At 54.3% G+C, this 24,339-nt stretch overlaps 1 protein-coding gene and 1 pseudogene across 1 annotated transcript; one reads left to right on the top strand and one right to left on the bottom strand.

Annotated features, from left to right (window-relative positions):
• Window positions 1–24,339, top strand: part of LOC138102438 (zinc finger protein 850-like) — a 385,524-nt pseudogene that overhangs the window by 68,118 nt on the left and 293,067 nt on the right.
• LOC138102416 (serine/threonine-protein kinase PAK 3-like) lies at window positions 4,026–14,787 on the bottom strand. The gene is made up of 10 exons (XM_069000126.1): window positions 14,728–14,787; window positions 10,017–10,467; window positions 9,614–9,677; window positions 8,735–8,783; window positions 7,603–7,712; window positions 6,720–6,837; window positions 6,230–6,329; window positions 5,617–5,813; window positions 4,566–4,703; window positions 4,026–4,115 (listed from the first exon to the last, which is right to left on the bottom strand). Exons 1-10 carry the CDS (start codon window positions 14,785–14,787, stop codon window positions 4,026–4,028), a joined length of 1,377 nt encoding a protein of 458 aa, XP_068856227.1.

The following is a 24,339-nucleotide window of genomic DNA, read 5'->3' as shown; positions in this document are numbered from 1 at the left end:
CAGAGAGTGAAAGACAATACGCCCTCTTCACTGATGGTTCCTGCCGAATTGTAGGCGCTGGCTGGAAATGGAAAGCCGCCGTATGGACCCCACAGGACAAGTTGCACACGCTACTGAAGGAGAAGGTGGATTGAGCCAATTTGCTGAATTCAAAGCTGTCCAATTAGGTCTTGACATTGCTGAAAGAGAGAAGTGGCCAAAGCTCTACCTCTACACTGATTCATGGATGGTAGCCAATGCTCTGTGGGGTTGGCTGGAAAGGTGGAAGAAGGCAAACTGGCAGCACAGTGGAAAACCAATCTGGGCTGCTGAGGAGTGGAAAGGCATTGCCACTCGGGTAGAGAAGCTACCCGTGAATGTCTGTCATGTAGATGCTCACGTCCCCAAGATCCGGGCTGATGAAGAACATCGTAACAACAAACAGGTAGATCAGGCTGCGAAAATAGAGGTGTCCCAGATAGACTTGGATTGGCAACATAAAGGGGAGTTGTTCCTAGCTCGATGGGCCCATGATGCCTCAGGCCATCAGGGCAGAGATGCCACCTATAGGTGGGCACGAGATCGAGGGGTGGATCTAACCATGGACAGTATCTCCCAGGTGATCCATGACTGTGAGACATGCGCTGCGGTCAAGCAGGCCAAGCGGGTGAAGCCCCTGTGGTATGGTGGGCAATGGTCCAAATACAAGTATGGGGAGGCCCGGCAGACTGATTACATCACACTGCCTCAAACCTGCCAAGGCAAGCGCTATGTGCTCACAATGGTAGAAGCCACCACTGGATGGCTGGAGACCTACCCTGTGCCTCATGCTACTGCCCGGAACACCATCCTGGGCCTTGAAAAGCAAGTCCTTTGGAGGCATGGTACCCCTGAGAGAATTGAGTCCGATAATGGGACTCATTTCAAGAACTGCCTTATAAACATCTGGGCTAGGGAACATGGCATTGAGTGGGTGTACCACATCCCTTACCATGCACCAGCAGCTGGGAAGGTTGAGCGATGTAATGGATTGCTTAAAACCACCTTGAAGGCACTGGGTGGGGGGACTTTCAAAAACTGGGAGGTGCATTTAGCAAGAGTCACCAAGTTAGTTAACACCCGAAGATCCACCAGCCGAGAAGGCCCTGCCCAATCCAAACCCCTACAAACAACAGACGGGGATAAGGTTCCAGTGGTGCACATGAGAGGTATGCTTGGAAAAACTGTTTGGGTTAATTCTGCTTCGAGCAAAGACAAACCCATCCATGGGGTTGCCTTCGCTCAGGGACCAGGTTGCACCTGGTGGGTGATGCAAAAGGATGGAGAGATCCGATGCATACCTCAAGGGGACCTTGTTTTAGGGTGAACTACCCATGGCTCTGTACTTGAATCAGTATCAGCATGTATATACGTATATAATTCGGGTGATGCATGTATTTATATGGTTAAAAGGGTTCCGTTTCATGTAACATGTTAGTATGGGAAAAATTTGGGGTGGATAATGTTGGGGTTTTAGGAGTTCTCCTCCTATTTCTTTTTCTCTTAAAGGAATTTTCCCCATAGATGTTGGCAGGGGGACAAATTACTGGATGCTTAAGGAAAACAAAGGAGCTGGTTATAGCGGCAGGGGTGCATCACTTTCACCTGGGTTTGCGGGCAGTCAGTTCCCAGTGTTTGGATGGAGAGAGAGGCTTCTTCTTTGGCTGCTTTCCTTCTACCGGAGAGACCCGGGGATCCCAAGCTCGCCTTCCCTGCCCCACTGGGAGCCAGGCTGTGGCCGCCCGCCCCTGCCGTTGCTTTGAGCCTTCGCTACTCTGTAGCCCCGCTCTCCCTGCCTGCCGAGACCTCCGCGGGTTCCCACCGCAGCTCCGGAGTTTGATACATCTCGTCTGAAACCCGGGATTTGTGCTTGTCCCTGCTGTTCCAGCCTGCTGTTCCCGAGAGTCCAGCTGGACACCAGGATCGGCTGTCCAGGGGGTTTTTGAAATCTTTGTTCCATCCCTTCCCGGGATCCCAGGCCACCAGTGCCGCGTGCTCCCCGAGCTCGCTCCGGAGCGCCCCCTGCAGCCGCGGGGGAACCATCACACCTGCCCTGCTCACCGGGAGCCACCAGCGCCCCTGCCGGCTGCGAGCGGAACTGCACCCAAGGGGAAAGGGCCTGACAGCCGAGAAGGCTGGGACTGGGTTTGGGATTGTTTGCTGTTACTGCCATAGTTATTGCTGTTTGTTTGACTGGTTATACACATACAGATATATATTAGTATAAATTATATATTATATATTATAGTATATATATTAGTATATATTACCCTGTTATTCCTGTTCCTCATATCTTTGCCTATAAAGGTCCTTAATTTCAAAATTATAATAATTCAGAGGGAAGGGGGTTGTAATTTCTTTTTCTTCCATTTCAGGAGAGACTCCTGCCTTCCTTGGCAGACACCTGTCTTTCAAACCAAGACACTGGGAGCAACTGGGACCACAGTGGGTGCAAATACAATCATACAGGGAGTGAGTGGGTTCATACTGGAAATGACTGGAGCCACACTGGACTCTTACTGAGAGTGAAAGCAACCATCCTGTGTGACTGGGAGCCACTGGGACCACGCTGCGGGCAACTGGGATCTAATTGGGAATGACTGGGACCATACTGAAAACAGTGGGAGTGACTGTAAGCGACCGGGATGATGCTGGGAGTGACTGGGATCATAATGGGGGTGACTGGGAACCACCGCTGAGGCGGCGGCGGAGCTCGGAGGCGGCCCCAGCGCAGGTGGGAGCCGCGCTCGGTTCTGGCGGGGCTCGGCGCTGGCTGCGGGCGGAGGGGGCGGCAGGGGGCTGGGGCGGGTTCGTTGTGCCGTGTGGGCGCCGTGTTCGCCCTGGCATGAGGGCACTGCGGGAGCGGCTGCCCGCGCTCTCCTTGCCGCTGATGCCTCGGCAGGAGCCGGTGCCGGAGCAGCGCTGGCTCGTCCCGGCTGCTGTGGGTAGGACAGAGGTGGCTGCTCTGTCCCCGGGACTGTTTCTTGGAAGGTTCAGACTTCCCGATCTGCTCTCCAATATGCACACACCCGTTTTGTTTGTTTTAGTAAAACAAAGCAGTATTAATAACTCCATTGAGTCTTTGTTCTTCTTCTTTAAGTTCAGGAATTTGACATGGCCTTGGCTGAGCAGCAGTCCATGGCAATCAGTAACATTTTCTGGAAGTGATAGTTTTTTTCACTCCTTCCTACCTACAGCTCCCTGGCCCTATCTAAAGCAGATTCACGGGCCTGGCTTGTTTAAGTCACATTCACCTTATTCCTTTCCCCCGTCACTGCCGGCGCCCCTCCCCTGCTTGCGCTCGCAGGTGCCACCGAATGCGTGTCCCGGGATCGCATCTCCCCGCCCGCAGCCTCCAGCGCCCGCCCTGTCCCGGGCTGGCCCTGGGCTGGCAGCAGCGAACCCGACAGAAACCAATGCCCACGGGGCCACCGGCACCGGGGCTCAGAGCCGTGCAAGGGACGCTTTGGTTTGCAGGGGTGGAAGGGCCTGGGCTCCTCCCCTGCCCCGTTTGACTCGGTTTAGGATTCAGTGTTTTGGCCGGCGTGGGAGGGGAAAAAGGCGTGGTTTTTCTCCAGCATTGGGCGGGTTTTGTCCCTCGCATTTGGGCCTTCCCCGGGCCCCCTCTGCCCTCTTGCAGAACCAGTGGCATTTCCCACCCCACGCGGTTTGTAAACAAGAGTCGGCTGCAGTCGAGAAGGCTCCAGGCGCCTCCTTCCAGGCTGACTCTGCCGATGCTGCGGCTGCTCTGGGCTCTGCCGGGGCTCTGCTGGGGCTCAGCTCTGGGCAAGGCTGGGCCCGCTCTCCCCTCGCATTGCTCCGGGCAGCTGAGTCACGGGGGAACAAGGAAGGGACACGTCAAGGGACTTGAGGTTTAACAGAGCTTTTATTCAATAAACTGCCATAACTACCAGGCTGCCCTAACCACCATAACTCACTAGCAGTGCTAACTACCGTAACTATCCACTTGTCCTAACTACTATAACAAAAAGCTGGCCCCAGGGGCTTCACGTCCTTCGCTGCTCCTTCAATTGCTTTGCTGCAGCGATCAGAGGGCTCGGGCTGGAGAGAGGCTTGGCTGATGATAAAAATGGGTGCTGCCCAAAGGATGAAAAAGAAAGAAATCAACTGTTACTTTCCCAAGTCAAGTTCCTCACAGGCTCTGTTGCAACAGGACAGAGGGGAATGTTTGAAACTCAGGAGAGGGAAGCAGGCTCAGATTAGATCTGAGGCAGAATTTTTTTATCAGAAGAGTGGGGAAACACTGGCAGAGGGTGCCCAGAGATGTGGGAGGTGCCTCCTCCCTGGAAACATCCAGGCTCAGGTCAGGCAGGGCTCTGAGCCACCTGATCTGCTTGAAGATGTCCCTGCTCCTTGCGGGGCACCTGGTCCAGATGACCTGCAAAGGACCCTGCCAAGCCAAACCAGGCGAGGATTCTGCTGGCTTTGCATGTGAAAAGCAGCGAGACTGGACACTATTGGAGGGGGCCCCACGAGAAAACCCCTCCCTCGCGCTGCTGTTTCCCCTGCAGCCGCTTCGCATCCACCTGCAGCAGCTCCTGGGCAGACCAGCGCCGCTCCTCGTCCGGCTCCAGGCTGCACTCCAGGAAGTCCCGCAGCAGAGCCGACAGGCGCCTGGGCTCCTGCAGCTGCGGGGTCCCGTTCTGCCGGATCAGACAGCGAGCCTGCGCGAAAAGCAAACACTTCTGAAAAAGCTCTGCCAGCTTCCTTCACACCCACGAGGGCTCACAGCGACCCCGGTTTCTCAGCCCCAGTCTCCAGGGACACTTTCCTCCCTGGCAGAGATGCTGCTCAGAGCCCATTCTTCTATGCCAACCAAAAAAGCCAAACGCTGCTGCAGCCACAGCCATTCCAACATCCACATGATCTTGCCTTGAGAGCCAAGGTCATTGGCTGACTTTGTTAGTTGGAACCTCCATCAGAAATAGCCCATTTTGCTTCTCCAAATACGGACACCAGCTTTACAGGCCATTTGCAAGAGTCACTGTGGTCTGCCTGTGGTATTTCCAAGGATTCTTACATCAAATGCATCCCTGCAGTGCCACTGACACTCAAGTAAATGCATTCAAGATGTTCCATCCCAGAAACTGCCAGGCAAGGAACCCGAGGTTTGGATTGCTGAAGGCTCAGCCTTGGTGACATGGAGAAAGTAGCTTGGGCTAGGAAAGAAATATGTTAGACTATGGGGATGTTAAACAATCATCTTCATGTTTTAGACAAGTTTCCCAGTGAGAAGAGTCAGGGGGAGTTCATCTCGCAGAACCTCTTTCAGAAACTCCTTCAGAAAACTTGTTGGGTTTGGGTGTGGGGTTTGGGGTTGGTCTGGGGTTTTCTGCAAGGTAAGATTAGAGCTGATGCTCTGGCTTCATGTTTTCAGGTCATCCTCACAGACAGAAGAGCTGCAACAACTTAAAACCCAAAGCAAATTCTGGAGACTGCAGAATATTTGTCTGTGCTCAGGCTCGAATCCTCTGGGAATTCCCTTCCCGATGGGCAGAGCCCTCCGGCTGCTCCTCCCAGGGCAGGGTCCCTCTGTGCTCACAGGCCTCTGCAAACTCTGGGAAATTTGCCTCTTACCATGGCCGCCGTGTGCTCGAAGTAAGGAGGTTCTCCTTCCACCATCTCGATGGTCACAATGCCCAAGGACCAGATGTCCACCTTGGGGCCATAAGGAGAACTGGTCACAACCTCTGGGGCCATCCAGTGAGCAGTGCCCACCATGGAGCTGCACTGCTCCTGCTCAGGGCTCAGCTGAGCGCAGAGGCCAAAATCAGCTGAGGACAGAAACAAACACTGTCAAAGGCAGCTGGAATGAGGAAACCAAGCACAAAGATTGCCCACTCTCAGTCTGAGAATGCAGGGCTGAATCCAGCTGGAAAAGTCCGCAGGGCTGTAGCCAAGGCAAGATGGAAGTGGACCCTTAAAGGAACCCTCAGCTTTCATGCAGCTTTTACTGATTCCCTTGAAGCTTCAGATTCCAACTCCCACCCCTCTGCAAGGGTCACACCCAGAGCAAAGCCACTGCTGACACCCTGCTCCTCTCCTGAGCCCTCTGCATGGGACAGCCGCTCTCAGCTGGCAGCAGGGGCCGGGCACCGCCACCAGCAGCACTTGTGGGGCTCTGGCCGTCACTGGGAAGCAGCCCCACACCCGCAGCCCGGGAGCGCCGTGCCTGACCAGGAACACCCACCCAGCTTGACAGAGCCGTCCGTTGCCAGAAGGATGTTGGAGCTCTTCAGATCTCTGTGGATCACCCGGTTTGAGTGGAGGAAATCCAGGCCCTGCAGACACTGAGAGAGAGCAAGAAACACGAGGGTGGAAATCCATGGCCGGAATACACAATCCCACAAGAAAGGACAGTTTAGAATTCTGCCAGCAGCAGCTTTGCTGTGACAGGCCAGGAGTGCAGTGCAGACAAGCTCCAGGCAAATGGTTCAAGGCAAAGCCGAGAACAGCAAATCAAATCAAAAAAGACAGAGAGTCCCACAACAGCAGGAAAGAGGACAAGAGCAGAGTGGAAGTGCAGTGACACTGGCAGGCCGTTCACTTCAGAGGCTCTTTCTTCTGCAGCTCATAAAAACAACACAGAAACAAAGCTCTGAGCATGGAGCCACTCCTCTTCTCAGGCCCTGCTTGGAAGGAGCATTGTGTCCATGGGAAGCACGAGCAGGATCCCTCACCTCCCGACTGACAGCTGCCATCTCTCCTTCAGCCATGCGTGTCTGTCTGACAACGTCCTGCAAAGTTCCTCCATCCATGTATTCCATCACCAGCCAGAGATCTTCATCAACAAGGAAGCTGGAAGAGGCAAACAATGGCATGGAGATGAACGTGCACTGCTCAATTCCCTGATGGAAAAGCCTCGAGTGGAGTTTTGTTTCCAGGTCACTTGTAAATGAGGACAGAATCCGATGCAGAGACATTCCTGCCAGGCTGCACAGTCCTTGGGATCTGCACAGTCTAAAGGAGAAGGAGACGCCTGTGGGAAAGGAGAGGCCTTAGATGGCAAGCAGGTGAAAAATGCAGTTTAGCAACAGCCCAGATCAATGTGGAACCACAACACTTGCCCCCAGCTGGTTCAGCATCTGAACTCAGCAGTTCCACCGTTCCCTCCAGAACAAGGCAACACAACTTCCAGAGTTATCCAGGGCAGGGGGCGGTGCTGCACTTAGGACAAAAGTGGTCAAGTGTTTGGAAAACCTTGCAGCAAGTGCCTTCAGAAACAGGCAGGGCCAATGCAAAATGGGCAAATGAGGCATTTCTGGAAACAAGAACCTGGTCTTCCTGGCATCTGCAGCAATGGAAAAGAGTTGGGAAGGAGAAGCCAAGGGAAATAATGTCTGCCAGGGTCTATCAGCACTTGTTGTAAGACCCAGAAAACTGGGTCAGCTTGAAGGAAAAACCAAACCAAAGCAACAAAAGCACACGGAGGGAGTGAACTCACAGGCTGTTGTTTTGGGAAGCTACGGCCGGGTGAGGCTTTTTTAAAACAGGCTACAGACTGCGGATGCCAGGAGAGATTAACGCAGGGCCCGTGCACGGGATAAGAGCTGAAGCACTCACCTGTCCAAAGAGCTGACAATGTTGGGGTTCTTCTTGTCCTTCAGGACCAGGATCTCATTCACAGCTCGTTCCCCGTTCTGCCCTCTGAGACTCATTTTCTTTATGGCCACCTGAAAGGACATTGCAGCCCTTGAACTGCAGGAGTCTGGGGCAGGAGGCCGCAGCAAACACGGAGCGAGTCTTTGTGGAGCGACGGAGCCGGGCTGTGCCAAACTGCCTTGGGATGGGACACCCGGGCTCAGCAAGTGACATTCCCACAGCCCATTTCTCTGCTCGCTGTGGGGCCGCTTACAGGACACAGGGCCAGAGACATTTGGCCTTGGAAGCTCTGCAGAAATGGGCCCTCAGCTCTCAGCCTCAAAGCTCTCACAACATTCTCTGCACCTGCAGTCTTCTCAAACCGCCTTAGTTTACCACCACTCTCATTATCATTCAAACACATTTTGCAAGCAGGAAGTAATTCTGCTTCTGTGAAAACAGAGCAAAACAGCCGGGAACCCTTTAGCAATCCTGGGGGATTTGGTCATGATTTCAAACGCAACTGCTCTGTTTGGGATTGCACAACAGAGCAAACACGCACAAACATTGCTCAGATGATCCCTGTCACGGGCTGTCACTGACACCAGACCCAAACACAGCTGCAGGGTTTAGGAGAGAGCTTTGCTCTGCACATCCATCTTCTCATTCCTCTCCCTCTCTCTGGGAACAGCTGCAGTAGGACTAAAACCCCAAACTGATCCCAAGAAGGATCTCTCCTTAATTAGGTCTTGAGGTACTCTTGGAAGATGAAACGCAGGATGGAAAAACTGCTAAACAGTGTTCCTGTCCGAGGCTGGGATGAAGATAAATTAGGCCTCAGCCTCCACCAGCTGATGCACTGATGTTTTCAGATATGAAGACCAAGCCAGCGTGTCCTGCTCTGACAGACACCGCTGCCCTCCTTGCATTCTTTGGGCACTTCAGAAGGCTCAAGTCTGTCCCAGCCATGCTCTGCAGGCTGACACTGCTGTGCCTTCAGTGGAACAGCCTGTGCAGGAAAGCTCTGCTGGCCCCCCAAAGCTGCAGCCACAGCTCCCAGCAGAGGGGAAAGCCCTCGAGAGCTGCCCGACGCGCTGGGCGTGGTGACACTGACCTCTCCTCCAGTGGCCCTGTCGAGTCCTTTATAAACGGTTCCGAAAGCCCTGGAGACAGAACAGCAGAGAAGAAAGAAGCAGCGCTTTAGGCCCTGGGAGTGAAAGCCAGCCCAGACAGGAGATCTCTGCTGCCTGCAGCGTTTACAAAACACCTGGGTGCATCGACCCTTCAAACAGCAGCGCAGCAGCCACCAGCCCTGTGCCTCGCAAGGTGTGCGAGAGAAAACTGAGGCCCAACACGAAGGAAAAGGGCTGGAGCAAATCCCAAATGTCCACACTGAATTACTTTAGTCCAAAACCTAGGGTGGGAGCAGGTGTCTAAAGAACTGGAGAAGAATGTATTTCATCCTTTTCCATTTCCTGCCTACGAGCTGAAGGATCCACAAGGGCCCTGCCATCAGGCAGCTGATGCATTTTCCCCTCCAGTGCAGCAGCTCTGTGTCTGTTACTGAATGTACAGGGCTTACTACCTGTGCTAAAAAGAGCACTTATTAGTTCATCTCTGGTTTCTGTTTCTAAACTGTTATGTTGATAATCCTGACCGGTGGATATTTTTGGAAGCAAACTATTTGAAAGGAATCTTCTTGAGAACTGTTTTCTGACAGTCACCAGATGGTGAGCTGCTCTTTCAGGTAATCAAATTCCAGGGACAGAAGATCTTCCAGGTCCTGCTCCTTGCTGCAGGCAGGACACTGCCGGCCTCAGGGGCCTCTGACGGTGCCTTCTGAGCACAGTTACCAATTCTGATCAGGACTGAGAGACAGCAGGATCGTGGCCCAGTGTCTGAAGCTGTTTGCAGCTTGCCTGGCTTCTCACTTGATCCTGCAGCAGCAAATACCTGGCCCCTGCTTGTGCAGAAGTAACTGCCGTGCACTTACCCTTGGCCAACCTGCTCCAGTTCCAGGTATTTCTCGGCAGGCTCCCCCACGCTCACGGTGCTCCCTGAAAGAAACCACATGGAAGATGCTCCCTCCCAGATGGAGACCCCGCCTTGCAGCAGGGCCAAAATGCAGCCCCACTCCCTGGGCCGGGAGCCCCTTGCTCTCAGCTGGGCAAGGACAATAAATGACTCTGTGACATTCAGCTGCACAGCAAGCCTGGGTGCAGCTGATGCTGAGACACACACGCAGCACCCTGCTCTGGCACACAGCAGCACAGCAGACGTACTCAGCTGCATCAGGCACCACTCCTCTCTGCCCTCTGGCTGCAGGGCTGTGCTGCTGTCAGAATGTTCAGCCCAGGATCCCGCAGCAGAGGGAGGTTCAGTGTCCTCTTCCCAACCAGAGGGAGGATCCCCGTCCTCTTCCCAAAATGCAGCAGGTTCCTGGTCTTCTTTCCAAGCCACGGGACGTTTGCCGTCCTCTTCCCATGCCGGGAGAATTGCACCCTCCTCTTCCCAAGTCTCACGATGTCCTCTGTTCTCATCCCACACTGGGAGATGTCCGTCGTCCTTGTCCCATGCCACTGGAGCCTCACTGTCCTCGTCCCACACCGAGTGATGTCCACCATCCTCGTCCCACACCACAGGAGCTTCACTGTTGTATTCCCAAACTGTGGGATGTTTGCCCTCATCTCCCGGGACAGAGGGAGGTTCACTGTGGTCTCCCGGGACGGAGGGAAGTTCACCATCATCCCCCAGAACAGGGGGAAGTTCACTGCTGTCTTCCTCCTCTTTGGCCTCCTCTTTGGAAGCACAGGGAGCCAGAGGAGGAGCTGATGCTGCTTTTGTGCCCTGTGGACAGATTGTAGCGTGAGGGACAGGAAGTTCTCTCTCAGTTATCGCCTTATTTATCCTCAGCTACACATCCAGCTGCACTAAGCAGAAATGGGATTCAGAGCTGTTCAGACTAGGAATGGGCTAAAGTCGACATTGCCACTTATTGCTGGGCATTCCATATTCCACCGTGGCTAAAGCCAGCAAGCAATCTTCTGCCTGCAAAACCAGACCTGCAGCTCTTCAAAAGCTCTTCAGCAGAGAAGGAGAAAAGTGCCAGGGATCCCTTTGCTGCTGCTGCTGCTGCTGCAAAGACACTGGCAGGAACTTTCCTTCAGCCTCCCAGGCTGGCGCTCGACTGCCACACGCCAAGCTCACAAGTCTCTGCACAATTCCAACCACCAAAGGTTCCTTTCCCACTCACCAAAGGAGGAGCTGCTCGGGATCCACGCGTGAGGTGCCCTGCAACGGGACAGGCAACACGAACCAGATGCTGTTAGGAAAAACCTGTCCGTGGTGGGAACTCCCACGGAGCAAGGACACCCCGAGAGAGCATTTTGCTTCCACAACATCCCTCCAGGAGCCACAGTCCCTTCGCACAGCAAGCAAGAGAACAGCACAGAATCCTGGGCTGTGTCAGCCCTTGGCTGCAGCAGCCAACGCAGGGAGTTCCAGGCTCCGCTGGCACAGACTCTGCGCTTGAGGGAACAGAACCCCCCCGGCTCCATTGCAAATGCTGTGCACGCCCCGCTGGCTGCAGACACCCCCTTTTTCAGCTGCAGCTGCTGGCAGGAGCTCTCCCAAACCAACGGTGTCTTAATGGCAATTTGGTTACAAAGGCAGCTCAGTTCCAGTGGGAGAACAGAAAGCACACAGCAAGCCCGAAGGCACCGACGCTGCAGCCAGGGAAAACCTCGACTTACGTGCCAAGTGGGCTAAAAAATACCCCGAATAAGCCACAGAGTACAGAGTGCAAACTGCAGCAACCGCTTGCTGGATCATTTTGGCCGTGCTGCACACGTGGCAGACTGTACCCCTGCAAGCACAGAAGGACACCCGGCAGGGGCTGGGCTGGCTGCTGAGAATGCCTCGGGCAGGAGGATCCTCCGGCAACCAGCGGGCGCCCAGAGCCGCTCTGGACACTGAGGGCTCCGTGCCCACAGCAACGGGAACACGGCGAGGACGCGGCAGCGTTCCCGTGACATCACAGCAGCAGCTCCCGCAAGAACCGCCTGGAAGGTTCTCCTCTGTCACAAAGGAGCACAAAGGATCCTCCCGGGGCACAGCCTGTTGCTCAAAGCATCCAAGAGGAACCCAGAAAATGCAGCAGACAAGGACAGCCCAGAGCCGAGCCTGAACAACGAAATCAAAGCCATGCACTGATGCTCCGAATTAGGGGCGGGAGTCGGGAGGCTGCAGGGCTTCCCAAGGAGCCGGAGGCAGCCAACACGCAGGGCTGGGCAAGTCGGGCCGGGAGCAGCGGAGAGCTTTGTTTCCCTTCCCAGCTGAATGGCGGCTCGGGCCGGGCCCGTTCCAGGGCTGTTCCTCAGCTGCGGCTTTCCCCTCACGCAGCCCGGGGGGCGCTGGGAGCGCGGGGCGAGGCTGGGCCGTGTGCAGAGCCCGCCCCTCGCTGCGATTGGGCGGTGCTGCCGTCAGTCGTGGTTCTGGCGCGCTGATTGGTCGGAGCGGGGAGCAGCCCGGGCCCGGAGCCGCCGGCAGGGCGGCCGTGGCGCAGCAGAGGCGCCATTGGCGGAGCGTCTGTGCGGGCCCGGGAGCGGCGGCGGCGGCCGGAGCCCGGTGAGGCGGCGGCGGAGCTCGGAGGCGGCCCCAGCGCAGGTGGGAGCCGCGCTCGGTTCTGGCGGGGCTCGGCGCTGGCTGCGGGCGGAGGGGGCGGCAGCGGGCTGGGGCGGGTTCGTTGTGCCGTGTGGGCGCCGTGTTCGCCCTGGCGTGAGGGCGCTGCGGGAGCGGCTGCCCGCGCTCTCCTTGCCGCTGCTGCCTCGGCAGGAGCCGGTGCCGGAGCAGCGCTGGCTCGTCCCGGCTGCTGTGGGTAGGACAGAGGTGGCTGCCCCGTCGGCGGGAGTGTGCGGGAAAGTTCCCGTGGCCAGAGGTTTGTGTCCCCAGAGGAGCCGGAGGAGTCCTGTAAAAGGAACTTTATTCCTGGAGCAAGGGAGAGGCCACGGGGCATTTCCCGTGGGCTCTGTCCAAGTGTTGGAGGACGCAGCCTCCTTTTTATGCCGATTTCCCCGGCCGCATCTCCGTGTCCCTTTTCCCCCTGGCTGAGGTCCTTGGAAGGTACAGACTTCCCGATGCGCCTGCTGCATGTGCCCCTTAATGTGCACCCCCACTTTGTAGAACATCCGATATTCATGGCTCTGTTAAGTTTTATTTCCTTTCTTTTCTGTTTCACCACTTTTCCTTGGCCATCTCTTTGCCAAGAGCAGTTTGAGTCCTTTAATTTTCCACAACCTCCTGGTCCTTCTGCTGAAAGAGGATCTGATGCCATCCCAGGGTGAAATGTGGCGTTGCTCATGGGAGTGGATTGGTGGGTGAGAAGGTCAGGAGCTGGAGCTGTGTGCTTGGTTATGATTTGGAGGACAGCTTGTAATCTAATGATGTATTGAAATGATCACTGGGTTCTCTGGCACCTGGTATGAATTCGTTTGGGTTCCCAGGGGCTGCTCCATGGTGTTGTAGGATTTGTTCTGGTGGCCGTTCATCTTTTCCCCATTTTTGGGTGCTCCCAGAAATGCCAGGGATGCATGAATTGACCTCTTTTCTCTGATTAAATCATCACATCCTTGGATTCCCAAGCGATTTCGCTGACCTTGTGGCAGCAAAAGCAGCGCAGTGGTCAAACCCACCCTGTATAACCCAGACAGTGCCAGCAGATGTTGGAGTGGGGAGAGGGATGATTCCCCCCCGCTTTTGTGAGTGAAGTTCTCCCAACATTCTCCGTTTGCTGTTTTCCTTTGCAGCTTCAGGGATTTCTGTTGCAGAGTCCGAGATGCTCAGTGTGGGCTCTGCCTTTAGCGATGCAAATTCCGTCTGTGCAGGGAGGCAGAGCTTGGGGTGAGGGGCAGAGGGAATCAGCCCAATTCCTCTGGCAGGCAAGGAGAGCCTGGGACATTGTGCACCTTTCCCCCAGCAGAGTTAATTTGCATTTCTAAAGCTCCTCTGCTGGCTGTCTGGAAGGAAGCTTCTCCTCCAGGGCAACCATCAGGTGGCTCACCTATGGGCCCCCCCAAAAGCGGCTTTTTTTTCCCCCTTTTTTAAAAAATATTTTTAAACTGTTTATGAGGAAAAGGGTCAGTTTTAATGCTCTTCCAGTTTTGCAAAATGCAGCCTACAGGTGAACATTGAAAAACCCATTCCAAAATTCTGCCATCACTAACAGACACGCACACACATACACAGAAATGCCCCAAAGCAATAAAGATTTTTGGTTCTTCTCCTCAGACTAAAAATTGACTCTCACATCTTTGGCCCAAACCCAACTGACAATATCAAAGTAGGATTATTAAGAAAAAACATTCTAATGGTGTAATCCTGTCACAGAAACTGCAGGAAGAACAACTCTCCAACGACCTTTTTAGTGTTAGAGGATCAAGGCATTATTTATTGTGGCCAGGATGTGCAACAGAAATAATTTCATCCACACATAGCCCGGGTGTGCAGAGAAAATCATTCCATGGCACACGAGTTTTACTCTATTTTTCCTCAACTTTATGCAGTCTAAACCCATAGAAATCCGTAGGTTTAAAGTTCATTGGTTCCAAGTTGGGTAGTTCTTAGTATTTGGTTTCCTATTGGCCCCGGGTTGCTTGGCCTCTGATGTTCATTAGGTCCACACTCCTTGATTTCCTTCGGAGCCTTTTCCAGAGCAGGGGTCTCCAGCTGTGCCGGGGGCAGTGTCTGGGGTAGCTGTTCCTTGATGTTTGCTGATGGGCGTTGATGTTCTGTTGATGGGCGTTATCTTTTGGGTATCTTTTGCGCTCTTCCTAGTCTGTTGAGATGTTAAGCTCATCTCTGTTGAGTGGTGTAACTTCCCTCAAAGTCCCCAGGCAGGGTCTGTGCCAGCCGAGCTTCCTGTGGAAGAGATTTCACAAGAGACAGGATTCTGGCCACAGACTGCTTGAAACAGACATCCCTGATCTCCACCCCCACTAAGTCGAGAATGAGCAGGGTGAGGAATTGAAACATCAGTTCCAGGGGAGATAATTGAATATCTGGCCTGGGTCTGGCTCTTCTTCTTGCCAAAGCCAATGGCAGCAGCCGTACCTGGGGCATCTTGGTTTCTCTCAGCAGCTTCAGGAGGTGTTTCTTTATTTCCCCATTCATTCTTTCCACCCGACCCGAACTCTGGGGGTGCCAGGGCGTTGGGAGGTCCCACTGTGTTCCTAAAGCAGCCAGAACAGCCTGAAGGATCTTTCCTGTAAAATGAGTTCCCCTGTCAGTGTCTATTGCTTCCACAATCCCGTATCTTGGAATTGTTTGTTCCAAACATGCCTTAAGAACTGATGCAGGGATTGCTGAAGCAGTCGGAAATGCTTCTGTCCCGCTGTGAGCTGCCATGCTGTTAGCAGAAGATATTGAAGCCTTCCTGCTCAGGGCATTTCAGTGCCAGGCTCTTCCAGGCACCCCCAGCTCGGCCCTTTGAGCTGAGCATGCGGGCGCTGAGCTGCGCTTTGTCTCCTTCCCTTTCCTTAAGAGCAGCGTGTCTTGTCACTCTTTTCCCTTCTGCTGCCCTTGCAGACCCATCCCTAAACACCTTTTCTCCCTCAGGCCAGGGAATGTCTGGTCAATCTCTCCTAGGCCGGCTCTGGAGCTCTGTCACTTGACTGCAGCCATGGGTTTCTTGCCAGCCCCGTGTCCAGGGCCGTTCAAACAGGAGGCTGGGTTCAACCCTTGCCCTGTCCTCAACTCTGAATCCTCCTGTTCCATCCAACAAGTTTCATTCTGTAAGAACCCAGCGCTGCTCATCCATTTAGAGGCTCCTTTGGTTAACAAAGCTTTACCTTGATGCCAGGCTTGAACAATGAGAGATTCTGCTGCTGTCAGTTTTCAGGCCTCAGTTCCCATTAAAGCCAGGGCTGCACAATTCTGCAGACAATGAGGCCACTCTCTGGCCACTGGGTGAAACATTTGAGCCCAGGAATTCCTTTGGCATGGCCCTGATTAACATCCACATGCAATTCAAATGGTTTTTCCCTGTCTGGGAGGGCCAGGGCAGGAGGCTCAGTTAATTTGCTTTTGAAGCCTTGACAATTGTGCTTTCCTTCTGGTGTCCATGGTGGGGTTTCTTGCCTGGCAGGAGAGGAGAGTTGTAGGGAGAGATGCCTGGCTCCAGAAGCGCTGCCTTTAGCAGCAGGGACTCAGTAAGAGGCTGTAACCCCTTCCTTGCCTCCCTTGGAACAGGGTATTGCTTTTAGACACCACTTGTCCTGGATGCTTCAGAGGAATTTGGAGAGGCTCCATATCTGATTTTCCCTATTTCCGTGGGGCTGCCCACACTTCTGGGTTCCCTTCAGCAGAGGCCTTCGCAGACATTTGACACAAAGGTCCAGCAGCATTAGCCTCTGTATCTCCTTTGACAATATGAATTTTTATTCCCACTTCAGCCACCAAGTGCCTTCCCAGTAAATTATAATCACAATTAGGAACAAACAGAAATTGATGCATTTCAAACCCATCCCCCACATCTACTGATAGTGGTTGAATAAAACACACCTGCTTATCTTTCCCACTTATTGCCTGAATAATCAAAGAACTTCTTGACCATTTCCCCCCTTAGGTGTCAGATTCAGAGTGGATAGAGAGGCCCCTGTGTCCATCAGGAGCGGCCTCGTCTCGATCCAGATGTGCCCTGAATGTTCTCAAGGGCTCTGGTGTGGTGGGTCCCTGGTCTGCTGGGAGCTCTGCCAGCCCTGACAATCCATGTCCATGTGGGGTGGACTTGCTGGTGCTGAGGGTGCTGCTGTCTGTGCTTGCAGTGTCCTTCTGGCCTGCAGATGGACCCCTGATTCCTTGCCAGGGGCTGTTTGGGTGGGCTCTGCCGTGCCGAGGAGGGCAATGCCTGTGCCAGGTGCTTGTGGCCGCCGCCGTCCCCTGGGTGCTGGGGCCCCCTTGGGCCCTGCGGTTCATCCCTGGGGGGCTGTAGAAACTCTGCCATGGCCTTTGCCTTCACCTTGGCCTTTTGCTCATCCCTTCTTGCATTGCCCTGCTGAGCCTTTCTGGCCAAGTGCTGCAGGGGCTTCTTGTGCCTCTCCTGCAGCCCCCTCAGTGCCCATGGGTGCTCATCCTCTGACAGCTGCTGAGCTTTCTGCAAAATCATTCGTTTCTCCAGTGACCCAAACAAGATCATTGAAAGAAAATCCTGATCCTTCCACATCCCGCAGCCTCCTGGGGGCCGGGGGTCACTGCCGGCCCTGCCCGGGGGTGTTGGGGTCAGGCAGTGCCTGGCGCTGAGCCCCGGCTGCCCCACAGCCCCGGCCCGGCCCCACAGCTCCCCACAGGCCCCCAGCCTGTGCTGCCCTGTCCTGCTGCTCCCCACCACAGAGCAACCCCCTCAAATCCTGAACTTCTTTGTTTCCCTGTCCTGGAACGCGGGGTACAAAAGATCTGGATCAGCTGGCAAATGTTGAGGATAAGATGGTGCTGAAAAGCACCCCACTCCTCACTTTTTTCTCTTCCTCCTCTTTTCCATCTTCCTTTTCCTTTCTTACCTCTTCCAGTTTTGCAAAATGCAGCTTACAGGTGAACATTGAAAAACCCATTCTAAAATTCTCCCATCACTAACAGCCACGCACACACATACACAGAAAAACGCCTAAACCAATAAAGATTTTTGCTACTTTTTCCCCTAAGAATAAAAATTGACTCTCACACCCCTGGCCCAAACCCAGCTGACAATGTCAGAGTAGGATTATTAAGAAAAAAAATTCTAGTGATATAATCTTGTCAACAAAACTCCTGGAAGATCAAAAACTCTCCAACGACCTTTTTAGTGTTAGAGGATCAAGGCATTACTTTATTCTGGCCAGGATGTGCAACAGAAATCATTTCATGCACACATAGCCCAGGTGTGCAGAGAAAATCATCCCATGGCACACGAGTTTTACTCAATTTTTCCTCAACTTGATGCAGTCTAAACCCATCGAAATCCGTAGGTTTCATGTTCATTGGTTCCAAGTTGGGCAGTTCTTAGTATTTGGTTTCCTGTTGGCCCCGGATTGCTTGGCCTCTGATGTTCATTAGGTCCACACTCCTTGATTTCCTTCTCAGCCTTTTCCAGAGCAGGGGTCTCCAGCTGTGCTGGGGGCAGTGTCTGGGGTAGCTGTTCCTTGATGTTTGCTGATGGGCGTTGATGTTCTGTTGATGGGCGTTATCTTTTTGGGTATCTTTTGGGCTGTTCCCAGTCTGTTGAGATGTTAAGCTCATCTCCCTTGAGTGGTGTAACATCCCTTAAAGTCCCCAGGCAGGGTCTGTGCCAGCCGAGCTTCCTGTGGAAGAGATTTCACAAGAGACAGGATTCTGGCCACAGACTGCTAGAAACAGACATCCCTTATCTCCACCCCGCACTAGGTCGGGAATTCGCAGGGTGAGGAATTGCAAACCTCAATTCCCGGGAGATAATTGAATATCTGCCCTGGATCTGGCTCTTCTTCTTGCCAAAGCCAATGGCAGCAGCCGTACCCGTGGCATCTCACTGCCCGTGGGTGCTCATCCTCTGACAGCAGCTGAGCTTTCTGCAAAATCATTCGTTTCTCCAGTGACCCAAACAAGATCGATAAAAGTAAATCCTGATCCTTCCACATCCCGTAGCCTCCTGGGGGCCGGGGGCCACTGCCGGCCCTGCCCGGGGGGTGTTGGGGTCAGGCAGTGCCCGGCGCTGAGCCCTGGCTGCCCCACAGCCCCGGCCCGGCCCCGCAGCTCCCCACAGGCCCCCAGCCCGTGCTGCCCTGTCCTGCTGCTCCCCACCACAGAGGAACACCCTAAAATCCTGAACTTCTTTTTCTGTCCTGTCCTGGAACGCGGGGATACAAAAGATCTGGATCAGCTGGCAAATGTTGAGGATAAGATGGTGCTGAAAAGCATCCCAGTCCTCACTTTTTTCTCTTCCTCCTCTTTTCCATCTTCCTTTTCCTTTCTTACCACATAGATTCCTCCTGCTGCTGTTTGCCTTAACCATATTCCTGCACACTCCCTTCAACCAGTCCCTTCCCAGCACACCAACACCATCCGTCCCCTGTTGCTGAGACCCCTTCTCGACTTCCCTTTTTACCCGTGCTGGGTGTCCATGTCCTTAATTAGCTCTGGGAGAATGTGCAAACTGCCTCAGCATTGTCCCCTTTTGATTAGGAAACGACGTCCATGGTTCTGTTCCGGCTTTGTTGTTGTTCTGGAAGTTGAGGAATTGAGCAGGAGCTTGGCTGAGCAGCAGTGTGTGTCAGTCAGTGCCATTTTGTGGAGCTGCTGGTTTGTGCTGTCACTTGCTTGTGTGCAAGTGCGTGTGGCTGTGTCCGAGCAGATTCAGAGGATGTGTTTGTAAGGAGGCGTTGGTGTTGTTGGTTCGCTGGGGGTGCCCGGTTTTCGGGCCATCCCCCCTGGAGCAGGGTGTCCCCCCTTGGTGCAGGCGCGGCCCTCAGGCAGCGCTCAGCCAATCAGAAGGCGCGGCGCTGGTGACTCAGCAGTTGCCAGGCAGAGCCGCAGCGCCCGGCGCTCCCCAGCTGGAGCCCACGTGTGGCCCGGCCTTGGCGCCCCCCGCCAGGGGAATTTGGGGAGGTGGGAGGGGGGGAGCGCCAAGGCCGGGCCGGGCCGTGCTGTGCTGGCAGAAGTGGCTGCGGCGGGGGCCGAGTGCGGGCAGGAGCGGCCGAGAGCCCAGCGCTGCCCCAGCCCGAGCTGCCGCAGCTGCATCGCTGCTCGTGCTGTGCGATCCGAGAGCTCTGGGGGGCAGAGCGAGCCAGGGCTGGGTGCTGGGCCTGGGGGGAGCAGGAGAAAGGCTGGAGGAGCAGGGCTGGAGACCAGAATGGTGAAACGATGGCCGTGGGAGCAGCAGGTGGGATTCTGCAGGAGAAGGAGTAGTGTGAGGAAGAGGAGTGTGAGGAAGAGTAGGGACACAGGAGGAGGAGCAGGAAGAGGAGGCGCCGCAAGGTTCCAGCACTCGCTGTATCTGCAGCCTCCCCCCAGCCCCAGGAGCGTTGCCCCCCCCATCCAGCAGGTGATCAGGGAGGGGGATCCACGATTTTCCCGTGGGTGAATCTTGGTGTTTCTGAGGTTTCTTGGACTCCATGTTGGTGCTTTGGGTTTTTTTCAGGGGCTGAATGTTTATATTTTGGATGAGGGTTTAGCTGAATCTTGATGTTTTGGGTGTTTTGTGTCTATGTCTTGATGTTTGTGGGACTTTTGGTCTGAATCTTGGTGTTTTGTAGGTTTTTACAGACACAAAATACTTGGTGATGGACTTGGGCAGAAGGAATCCGCAGCCTGAGGCGCTCACCTCTTGTTTTTCCCCTCAACCCAGAATTTGTCATTCCGAAGGTGTGGACGATGGAGGAGGAGGAAAAGCCCCGGAGATGCTGCACGAGGAGGGGCTGCAAACGCAGCCCAGAGAGATCCAAGGAGGAAAGAGCCCCCCTGTGCCGGGAAGGCGGCCGGAGATTCAGGGGGAGGTCGGAGCTGGGGGAGAAACCTCAGGGTGGGGAGAAGCCCCACAAGTGCTTGGAATGTGGGAAGGGCTTCAGGTGGAGCTCCAGCCTGAGACACCACCAGCGCATCCACACCGGGGAGAGGCCCTATGAATGTGGGGAATGCGGGAAGAGCTTCAGCCGGAGCTCCAGCATGATGCAGCACCGAAGGATCCACACTGGGGAGAGGCCCTACAAGTGTGGGGAATGTGGGAAGGGCTTCATCAACAGCTCCCAGCTGATCCAGCACCAGGTGATCCACACCGGGGAGCAGCCCTATGAGTGCTTGGATTGTGGGAAGAGATTCTGGTGGAGCTCCAGCCTGAGGGCCCACCAGCGCACCCACACTGGGGAGAGGCCCTACGAGTGTTCTGAGTGTGGGAAGAGGTTTCCGAGGAGCTCCCAGCTTCTCCTACATCAGCGCATTCACACGGATGAGAGGCCCTTCCGCTGCCCCAACTGTGGGAAGGGCTTCAATCAAAACTCCCACCTCACCCTCCACCGGCGCATCCACACTGGGGAGAGGCCCTACGAGTGTCCCCAGTGCGGGAAGAGCTTCTCCAGGAGCTCTCACTTGACCCAACACCAACGGAGGCACCGCTAAGGGAAGCCCTGCGAGTGCCCCGAGTGCAGGAAGAGCTTCGTGCGCTGCTCCAGCTCCATCCCCCGTGGGAGGATCGGCGTTGGATGATCCCCAGTGACCCCCGTGGGGCAGAGCCCTGGTGACCCCCGTTCCGGGTGATCCGCGCTGGGTGGGGGGAAGGTGTTGGAGAGATTTCTTTGCCTTCTCCTTGTGCTGCTGGGATTTGGTTGGGAATAAATTCCCTCCCTGTGCCCAGGCTGGCTCTGTTGTGCCCGTGCCGGTGCTCGGGGCGGGATCTCTCCTGGTCCTTTTCTCTCAGCTCCTGGGCCTTTCCTTGTATTTCCTGTTGAAACATAGAGGAAACAAAGATTTTAGTCATAGGCTTGGGATTTCAGTTGGAGGCTTGGGCCCAGTGAGGGTTAATCAAAATAGTTAGGAGAGCTGGACTTGAAACAGAGTTTTAGATGTTAGTAACTGATTACCAAATAATTGATGATCTGTCATTTGCATGTTTGTTTAGCTGTGCCTAGAATAAGGAGCAGAAACATTGATAAGTTGGTGTATAGAATAAAAACAATCACCAATTTCTTCCCTTTGTGGGAGCCCATCCAAAAATCATGCAAGAGGAAACTTACAGGTCACTAAAGTAATTAGAATAGTTAAAACTCAGAGAAGCAAAAAGGTCAAAATGAGGAAGATGAGTTACTTCATCTTTGGGACCACTGACCCAATTCAAGACCACCGACTCAATTCAGGACACACACTACGCATGCTTAATGACATTTAAGCTCATTTCCATACGAAGCGGAGAATGGGAGGTGTTAATGTTATGAATATACATTTGTATTTTGGATATTCATAATATTTGGAAATAAAAGGTATCATGTTTGCTTGTACTGGGGCCTGCATCTTAGGGAGCTATGCCACGCAGTGCCTGGCGCCACATAAAACATAAACTTTCTAACTTTAAACTGTTAGAGAGTTTTTGTCCGTCTCAGGTGGATATTGATATTAGATCAATATTCATATTTTGGTAAATCACCGTCCCTGTGCAGTAGTTAGGTGTTTCCCAGCATCCAGGCAGGGGCAGCCCAGCCCCGGGGGTTGTGAGGGGCTTGTGGGGGTCCCCCGTTTTCGGGACATCCCAGCTGGAGGAGGGTGTCCCCCTTACTGCAGCCCCAGCCCTCAGGCAGCGCTCAGCCAAGCAGAGAACGCCCTCAGCTGGGGCCTCGTTTTTGGGCACAGCTGAGCCCCTGGACATCTCCATCCCCATTTTGGGGTGCAGCTGAGCTCCTGGATACCTGGCTTCCCAGTTTTGGGGCTCTACTGGGCTTGCACAGCCTGGTTTTGGTAGCGGGGTTGGTTCAGAGGTGATGTAGGGGATTGATCCTGAGTTGATGGACAGTCTTTTAGACTAATGACGCTTCTCACAATTTACACATTTAAACCACACGGAAACGCGGGAATTCCTTTCGTTCCAGCTCTCCTGCCGGAAGGTGCGGGGACCTTGGAGCCTCCGGGCCCCGCCGGGTCAGGGCCCCTGCACCCCCTCCTTTCCCAACGCCGCAGCACAGACCCTGTGTCACTGCTGGGGGGGAACTGTCCCAGAGCCGCAGGCAGCTAAAGCCAGCCATGGAGTGCCACACAGCTAAACCCATCCGGCGCGGCTCCCTGGCACCGGCGGGTCCCTCTCCTCTCCACGCGGGGCCGGCGGAGCCAGCGGGAGCCGGCGGAGCCTCCTGTCTGCAGCCAGCACACTCCGCGCTGAACTGAAGAGGACACCACGCAGCCAGCAGCACAAAGGGAGCCAGGCTTTCTCCACCGTAGAGCCCGAACAAGAACACTCTTCAACGTGGCGGCTTCGGAGTCAGAGAGAAGAGAAAGTGAGTCCTGTGGGACGGAGCTGGAAATGGCGACGGGAGAAAAGAGGGCGGTGCCGCGATTCTCGCGCGCAGCTTAAAAAACTTCCTGCAGGCCGTGGTAAGAAACTGTAATATCACAAACTGTCTCTTTGATCCATTTGGAGTACATGGAGGGATGGAAAGTTAACCTATGGCCCATGAAATTTAGGAAAAGTGCCTATGCCAGGCTATATAGAAGTATTGAGAGGCTTTTAGAGACCTCCTGTCACAAAAAAAAAAAACAACCAACCCTTTGTGTTCAGGCCAAAGTAATTCATCCTTACAAAGACTAATAACCCCATGTGATGGCCCCTGTCTGGCAGTGTGAAGGAACTGTGAGATGTTTCAGGGCAGAGATGTTTTACACCACAGCAGATTGTTTCTTCCCGGGCGGGTCTGCTGTTGGTGGCACTTTGGGAACCACGTGATGCAGAAGAAAACCCTTTTTTCCTTAAGCATAACAAAGAGACTCTTCAAGAACTGCAACACTGACTAAAATCCCATGTTCTGCTTCCTTTCTGCGAGTTGGGTAAAAGGAGGGAAGTGCTGGAAGAGAGGGGAGGTTTGCTTGAATTTCTTGTTATTTCTTTTTACTTTTAATTCTGTTGGTGATAAACTTTTTCTTTGTACAGCAACTGTTTAAGTTTGAACCTGTTCTGCTTCACAGCTCTCTAGTTTTCCTCAATATTTTCTTATTTCCCCTTATGAAAAAAAGGAGATTTCGTGTGCTTGACGCTCAGCTGCGTCAAACCACGACAGGCAGAGCCCTGGTGCTCCCCGTCTGAGTGATCCATGTTTGGATCCAGTGTCCTGGGTTTGCATGGCCAGGCTTTGGAAATAGGGGGCCTCCAGGGGTGGCTTCCGTCAGCAGCTTCCAGAAGCTTCCCCCGTGTCCGGCTCCTGTTCCGCCCCGCCCCTGAAGGCGAGGGTAACCCAGGGTCTGGTTCATGGCTCCCCTGGGGCAGATGAGAGTGAAACAACAGTGAAAGATCTGTGTTTATAAATATATCTCTGTAGGGTTTATTTCAGAACAGTTTGGTTGCTGTGTGAAGGGGGTTTGAAGCCCTTTTGGTTACCATCTCCAGTAATATTAAAAGCATAAAAGTAACACTTAGGAAATGTATAACGGCAAAGAAAGTAGGAGAGTAGAAGGATACACAGTCAGCAGCCCTGGATCAGGAACAAAACTTTTGGATTTGGTTGTTCCAATGTCGCTGTCCTTGGTGTAAGTGATGGTCCCAGGCTGGATCCCGTGGGGGCTGGGGAAGCCCCGGAAACTCCAAGTTCGGTGGGTTAATACAGGTTCAGGTTTGGGTGAACACCCAGGTACCTCCCCCGGGGGAGTTTTGCAGTGTCCGATGTCACACTGTGGATCCCGGGGCACTTTGGGGGCTCTGATGGTTTATGGCCCCTTCTAAGACATGGCCCTGCCCCTCCCGGCAGCGCAGCTGAGCCAGGCATGGCCCATGCGAAGGGATGGCAACCTCCAGGCCTCTGTGTGCATGTCCCGGGCCTGGCCCGGGCGGGTTCCCAGAGCTGGGCCAGTTGTGTAAGGGAGGGCGCTGCCCTGCTCCAAAGCCCTGTCCCACCTGGCCGGATCTGCTTCCCATCAGCCTCTGCCCTTCCCTGGCTCCAGGCCCGGCTCGGCCCCTCCGGGCTGGGTGTTCCCCCCCTGTGCCCCCGGGCGCTCCCTGTGCCCACGGCCAGCAAAGGCCCCGCTGCT

Source organism: Aphelocoma coerulescens, unplaced genomic scaffold (genome assembly GCF_041296385.1).
Source record: "Aphelocoma coerulescens isolate FSJ_1873_10779 unplaced genomic scaffold, UR_Acoe_1.0 HiC_scaffold_75, whole genome shotgun sequence".
Taxonomy (NCBI): domain Eukaryota; kingdom Metazoa; phylum Chordata; class Aves; order Passeriformes; family Corvidae; genus Aphelocoma; species Aphelocoma coerulescens.
This window is presented reverse-complemented; position numbering and strand designations above follow the sequence as displayed.